This window comes from Mangifera indica, unplaced genomic scaffold (genome assembly GCF_011075055.1).
Source record: "Mangifera indica cultivar Alphonso unplaced genomic scaffold, CATAS_Mindica_2.1 Un_0023, whole genome shotgun sequence".
Taxonomy (NCBI): domain Eukaryota; kingdom Viridiplantae; phylum Streptophyta; class Magnoliopsida; order Sapindales; family Anacardiaceae; genus Mangifera; species Mangifera indica.
This window is the reverse complement of record NW_025401115.1, coordinates 44,100-51,115: the sequence shown is the minus strand read 5'-3', so window position 1 is coordinate 51,115 and position 7,016 is coordinate 44,100. Positions and strand designations below refer to the sequence as shown.

General features: G+C 33.9%; 1 protein-coding gene across 2 annotated transcripts; it reads left to right on the top strand.

Moving 5' to 3' along the window:
* Nucleotides 1-1,776: 1,776 nt before the first annotated feature.
* On the top strand, nucleotides 1,777-5,661 carry LOC123206078 (tubby-like F-box protein 8). Of its 2 annotated transcripts, none has more exons than XM_044623192.1 (6): nucleotides 1,777-1,915; nucleotides 2,169-2,232; nucleotides 2,816-3,209; nucleotides 3,388-3,475; nucleotides 4,317-4,449; nucleotides 4,728-5,661. In XM_044623192.1, the coding sequence occupies exons 3-6, from the start codon at nucleotides 2,862-2,864 to the stop codon at nucleotides 5,422-5,424; spliced, it is 1,266 nt and encodes a 421-aa protein (XP_044479127.1). In that variant the 5' UTR covers nucleotides 1,777-1,915; nucleotides 2,169-2,232; nucleotides 2,816-2,861; the 3' UTR covers nucleotides 5,425-5,661. The 2 variants fall into 2 exon arrangements, with proteins under 2 accessions (XP_044479127.1, XP_044479129.1); XM_044623194.1 differs by lacking the exon at nucleotides 1,777-1,915 and adding an exon at nucleotides 1,933-2,077.
* The last annotated feature ends 1,355 nt before the right edge of the window (nucleotides 5,662-7,016 follow it).

Below are 7,016 nucleotides of genomic sequence, written 5' to 3'. Positions count from 1 at the left end.
TCATATTTGTCCACTAATCGTAAAAAAAAGTGTATGTTAAAATCCTTTTAAGCGTGCTGGTAATAAACGAAGAAACAAATAATATTCTAATATCTTAATTTAATTAATTTTATTCATTTACAATTACAAAGTACAATATACTTGAGTAAGATTAAAAAGCAACTAACAATACATGTACTTGTCTGCAATTACAAATACAAGATGAGTATTGATAACTCTTCAATTATTTGTTATATTCCTTCCCATTATACCATTATGATATGCTGCTAAATCTCCACCATATATGCATTATTTTTTTCCAATGAAAGAAATGACTTGGTCTAGGAATCAAAGTCTAGGCAAGGAAATGATCAAGAATCTTAACCTCAATCCTTTCTTTGTGTCTCCTACAAGAATGGATTGCTTGTGGATCCCTTGCCTTCTCTAAACAACTACATGAAGTAGGAATCCTAGAGTATATGCACACAACATGACAACATTCCAACTAGAACCCTTCTCGTTATCCATGATTGATTGCCATTGTAGCAACTCTAACCTTGTTTACAATCTCTTATGATTGTCATTCTAGCCATACTATTCCTTTTAAAAGAACCAAATCTTCTCACAAGGGGAAGAGAAAACATGTATGGAAGCTGTAAACATAGATAAAGTAGTCAATTAGGATTGTCAAGAGTTAAATAAACAATAATTCAAAACTATAGCATCTTAACACAACACTGCAATCGCATGAAAAATCGAGTTCCATAAAAATGTCAAACCCTTGAGAAACATCTCAAGAACCCTTTCAAATGAGATCTCCAACTCCATATTGACCTTGACACCAAAGACATAAGTGTCCCTCATATGTTATTTTTTAGTGGGAGTCCAGAGCGTGAGATAAGGCAAGACTAAGGATCAAGTTCGCCAACAATATAGTAAGCCTAAAAGGATCATTTTACATACCTGTTTTAGGAAAACCATTACGACGTAAGACACCCCCATGCATCCACAAAGAGTGCATAATCCTATTTACTGCAATGACAAAAGAGCATACACCCCTATCAACCAACCTAGAAAGCCACATAGACATTCATTCACCGTGTCCTCTCTCTTCGAAGAGGAATTAGATTTTAAAATTCCCCCTTCCAACATACACGAAAGAGTGCTACACTGACTTAACTCTCACTTGTGTTTAAAAAAAAAAAACGAAATACATTAATTCATCTATGAGCAAAGACTCTAGGATTTGAGTCACTTACCTAGCTTCTTACTAACCAATCAAGATATTCCTCCTATTGACTAACAAGAGATGAAGCTATGAAAGGACCAACAAGGAAAGAATTGTTTGAAACACAAGAGAGTTAAGCCAACCATCTTTTTATACCCAAATTAGAGGGAAAAAAAAGAGATCAATCTTGGTCGTTCAACACAATTCTTAGACATGTGTCGGCAATTCTATGATGCAAACTGCATGTCCACTCACAATTTATGAGAAAATAGAATTCTAAAATTGATACATGGCTTGAAATGTATGAAATTATAGCTACAACTAGTTAAGATGTAATACCAAACATACATGAATCAGATGCAACCAAAACCATTTGGCCCTTGGAAGCCCAGTCAACAAGCCTCAACAAGTGACACCCTACAGCGAGCCCGTAAATTTTAACATGTGGCTGTTGGTTGAGGTTCAAGGGTGGTTTTGACTATTCCCCCACAAAAAAACCACAAGTTGATAGTGAGGGGTAGATTTGAAATTCTCCCACAAAATAAAATATAATTTTGTGATTAAACAACTTTTTGTTATTGTTTGTAAACTAAATTTAATGATTCTTTGGAGCCCGGACGGGAGAGAGAGAGAGAGAGAGAGAGAGAGAGAGAGAGAGGACACAAAACACAACACAAACAAAAGTAAACTCCCTCCCATAGGAAGAAGGTATTTTTGTTACAGCTTTTGCTTGACTTCGTTCTTTCTCATATTGAAGTTTGTCGAATTTTTGTCAGATTTCTCTCAGTTTTAGATCTCTTTTTATATCATTTCTGTTCTCTCAAATTTGATGTTTTTTAGAGGCTTTATTTTGTCTTTGGCAAGTTTAAGGTTCAAACTCAAATCTCTGTTTTCCTTGTTTCTTTTAGGTGTTAATGGGTTTTATTTTATATTTTTGTTGCATTTGTCTTCTTGTTTTCAGATCTTTGGTGGATTGCGATTATACTGCAGAGCTTTGACCGGCTTCAGCTTTTTTACTATTGCGGGTAAGAACCCACCTGCCTGGTTTTTTTTTTTCTGTTTTCAAGTAATTAATTAGATTCCCATTTGCGTGTTTTGTGTATGCGATTGAAAAACTGGTAGGAGGAAAGAAATTAACTGAAATGGTGTGAATTTTGAATTTATTCAGATGGATGAACAGGGTAGTATTTGTTGTCCTGGTTAATAGGAATTTTTGACCAAATAAATCTATACATTATAATGAAGGAAAATAGCTTCTCCTTCATTTTATAATTATGAATTATGTTTTGACATCTTAAGATATGTAAATTCTTATGATATGATAAGTTTAGTAAAAGTGAGGTGGCTTCTCCCTTGAAACTAAGGTTTACGGACTCAAAAGGATGATGCTATACATCTATCAAAGCGAAAGGTTATATAAATAAACTTGGCCTATTCAGGCGTCTTTTTAAGACCATGTGAGGGTGCTTTTACTACTTTTTTTTTCTTTTCATTTTTTTTCATTCATTTCTTTTTATTCTTTTTACTTTTATTTTGTCTCTGGATTGGTTATCTTTTGATAAGACTTGTGGCGGGAACTGAGTTGTTTTTCATTTTTGGGATCAAAAGAATTCAGAAGAGAGATTTATATCAACAGTTGTCAACAGCTTGCAACATGTCTTTCCGTAGCATAGTTCGTGATGTAAGAGATAGTATTGGGAGCTTGTCTAGACGAAGTTTCAACGTGAGGTTGAGTGGACATCATAGAGGGAAATCACATGCTTCGTTAAATGATTTACATGACCAGTCTGATGTAATTCAGAATAGTCGTTGGGCTAGTCTTCCCGCAGAACTGCTTTTTGATGTTATCAAGAGGCTGGAGGAGAGTGAGAGTTCTTGGCCTGCTCGAAAGCATGTTGTTGCATGTGCTGCAGTTTGCCGGTCTTGGAGAGCTATGTGCAAAGAAATTGTTAAAAGTCCAGAGTTCTGTGGGAAGCTTACTTTCCCAGTTTCCCTGAAGCAGGTAGTGCCTACTGCTTCATTCATTCTGTTGTTTTTATTGAATTCTTGTGGAAAATTGATTTTCCTTATACAAACTATTAAGCATTTATTCTTTAATAGAATGTAATGTCTGTTAAATTTTACATTGATTTGGCATTGCAAATAATTATAACTAATTTCATTTTATTTCAAATTTGCAGCCTGGGCCACGTGATGGAACCATTCAATGCTTCATTAAAAGGGATAAATCTAATTTAACATATCACCTCTTTTTGTGTCTTAGTCCTGGTGAGCATTGCCCCTTTAATTTGTTAATGCAAATATGATTTATGTTTGTAATTGTGTGTTGTCTTTGTGAGATTGTAGATTAATTGATATAGGGCAGGTAGGTGAAAATGGAAGGCAAAAATATGAAAGAGAGAAGAGAGTGGAGAAACTAGATAGAGATTGTAGTAAAGCAATTTTTCTTTTTCACTAATCGTTCAAGTTAATTTTCTGCATATCTGGGGGAAACCTATTCATAAGCTTAAAATGATAAAGATAATCGATAAAATAATAAGATGAGTATGATGAGCCTATCATAAAATGGAATTTAATGAATTGGAAGGAGATAATCAATTAAATATGAAATATAGGAAGTTTTTGAATCTTATTTGTTTGCTAAATCAAATGAGTGACTAATAATCCACTTAGATAGAAAAAGGAAGCTATCATCCTCCTTTCCTATAATTGTTATGGCCCTGTGATTTCAATCACTAATCATTATATTTGTTATATGCTTGTTACTGGTTATTGTAGATGCGACATATCCATGTAAGTGACATACTGTAAATAAGTTTAGTTGAAAAGAAATTTGACAATACTCAAGATATTAGTATTGGGTATGAGATCAAAATCAAGTGTTAGTGGAATCTGATCACCTCATGTATCTATATAAAATCCTTTGGGATGTGTGCATTATATTTTATATTCTATTCTGAAATGTATAGAACTAATGAGCTCTAAACTGTCCTTTTTCTTCTAGTTTGAAACAGCCCCCTTATTTATCAAACATGATATAAATTACAAGCAGTTATCCTTTTTCTTGCTTACTGTACTAATGACAAGATAAATGTTACCTCTCTTGCAGCCTTGTTAGTCGAAAATGGGAAATTTCTTCTTTCTGCAAAAAGGACCCATCGAACTACTTACACAGAGTATGTAATCTCAATGGATGCCGACAACTTTTCAAGGTCAAGCAGTACTTATATTGGAAAATTGAGGTGAGACTAAAGACTGAAATCATTCAAAATCTGTCCTGAAGCGGATTACAAAACCTATTCGTACGGATATAGGTCTTCTCACTTTATTACAATTCCATTAAAGTTAAATATTGCATATTTTTTTGCTTGGCATCAAGCTTTATTAGAGATTTTCTTTCGTCTTTTTCTTTTCTTCTATTTGATTTATTGTTTCAAGTTTTCATTGTGAGAAATAAAGGTTATAAGTTGATCTCTATTAAGTAGATTACATTTAATAATATAACTATTTAATTTTGCAGATCAAATTTCCTTGGGACAAAATTCATAATATATGACACGCAGCCACCATATTCCTCTGCTAATATCCCTCCTCCTGGGCGTACAAGTCGTAGATTTTATTCCAAAAAGGTTTCCCCAAAACTCCCAACTGGAAGATATAATGTAGCCCAGATCGCATATGAGCTAAATGTGCTTGGAACCCGTGGCCCACGAAGGATGCATTGCAGCATGCACTCAGTTCCAGCCTCAGCACTTGAGGCTGGTGGCACTGTACCTGGACAGCAAGAGCTTCTTCCTCGCTCTCTTGAGGACTCATTTCGGAGCATCTCCTTCTCAAAGTCTCTTGACCACTCAGTTGAATTTAGTAGTGCACGATTTTCTGAGATCCATGATGATGATGATGGAAAAATGAGGCCCCTGATTCTCAAAAACAAGGCCCCAAGATGGCATGAACAACTGCAGTGTTGGTGTCTGAATTTTAGGGGAAGAGTCACTGTTGCATCTGTTAAGAATTTTCAGTTGGTTGCCGCTACACAGCCGGCTGTGGCTGCACCCACTCCATCACAACCAGCTCCAGTGGACCATGATAAGATAATTCTGCAGTTTGGTAAAGTTGGAAAAGACATGTTCACCATGGATTATCGTTATCCCCTCTCAGCGTTTCAGGCGTTTGCTATATGCTTGAGCAGCTTTGACACTAAACTTGCTTGTGAATAGGACAATAAAAACACATACAAAAAAAGTGTTGTAAGTGCAAGTGGAAAAAACAGTAATAACCACCATTTCTTAGAGTTGCCCCTTTTTTTTTTCCTTATTTTTATTAGGATAGAGAATTATTGTCAATGTAATTTTGTTGTAAAATTGGATTGTAACTTTGGTGATGTCCCAATGACAGGACTCACTATTGTAAACACGCTTCTGATTGTTACTTTTAACAGCCTTCGTTATTTGTTATGCTATTTTGTTATGCTGACATCTGTAACAATTCCAATATATGAAAGGTTTTATGAAGACAAAAATATAATCTTAAAACAAGGTAACTTACTGATGAAAAAACATATATTAAGTTCCTAGCTTAGCAATCAAGACTATGTTAATTTACTTAACTTTAATGCTACTTCTATTTTCTCATAATTTTATTCACATTCAATGTCAAATATAAAGGAAATTGAAATTTTCACTTCCTCTAGGGTCCACCTACATAAATTTACTGTACATTTTATTCACTAAATTTATATCATAAAGTTTAACATAATACCAAAATTATTTTTGTCTTTAATCTTAAAAATATAAGTTTCAACCGGCTTTTGATAACAAAATAGTAGTTGTTTTACAAAGATCTTGTATCAAACTCATTCTACTCTAGATCAGTTTTGATCTAAACCTCTAATCTTATGTATTTTTTTTTTTGTTTTACAACTGAAAACCAAAAAAATCAAGTCGACAAACTTTGTGATTTTTGGGAAATAAGATTTTATTGATAAATTTTGTTTTGTGTTAGTTAAATTAGTTAGTACTAATAGTTTAACTGGAAAATTTTATTAGATTAGATAGAATGATTGTTTACGATGTGTTTGGGGTGAAATTCAAGTATCTGATGAAGAACGACAAGTAGGCAAGTTTGGAGAGCTCACCTGGGTTAGGCGAGGTCGTCTACTTGTTCTTCCAAACCCCTAATTAATTAATATTTAACTTTTCGAGTTTATTTGCTTATGTTACAAGTTTATTTTCTTATATAATAGGTTTATTTTTAGTAAAAACAGAACAAACCGTATTTATGATTGACTTTAGAGGCAATGAATTATAGGAGATGACAATGTAATGAGATATATTGGTGGAAGATAAAAAAGTGATCAGCATCAACACAAGTGCTGATTTCAAAAGATTTGTCATGAATTTATGTTATCGTCTTAGAATCAATTAAAGTCAATCAAATGTGCATATATTTATCCCTAGTAAAGCATTAGTGTGTGGAAGGTCATATGAGATTTGAGATGGTGATGGTGTTGAGTATGTAATGGTGGTAGCAAGAAGTAGACAAGGATCAGCACAATTTTTGTTACTGAGAGTCACATCGAAGGAAAAGAGAATTTGCAAGAAGAATAGGTTGATGAGGAAGAAATAAAGGATAATCCAAGATATGATTAGGCATAACTACACAGTTTTCTGGAGTATGATGTGAATTACGGTGATGATGATGATGATAATGAGGAGTATTATAATAATGGTAAGGGTAATATGATGATGATGACCAATTCAAGAGGTTTGTGGACGATGACGACATATACATGTGTCGATCTAAGACCTTG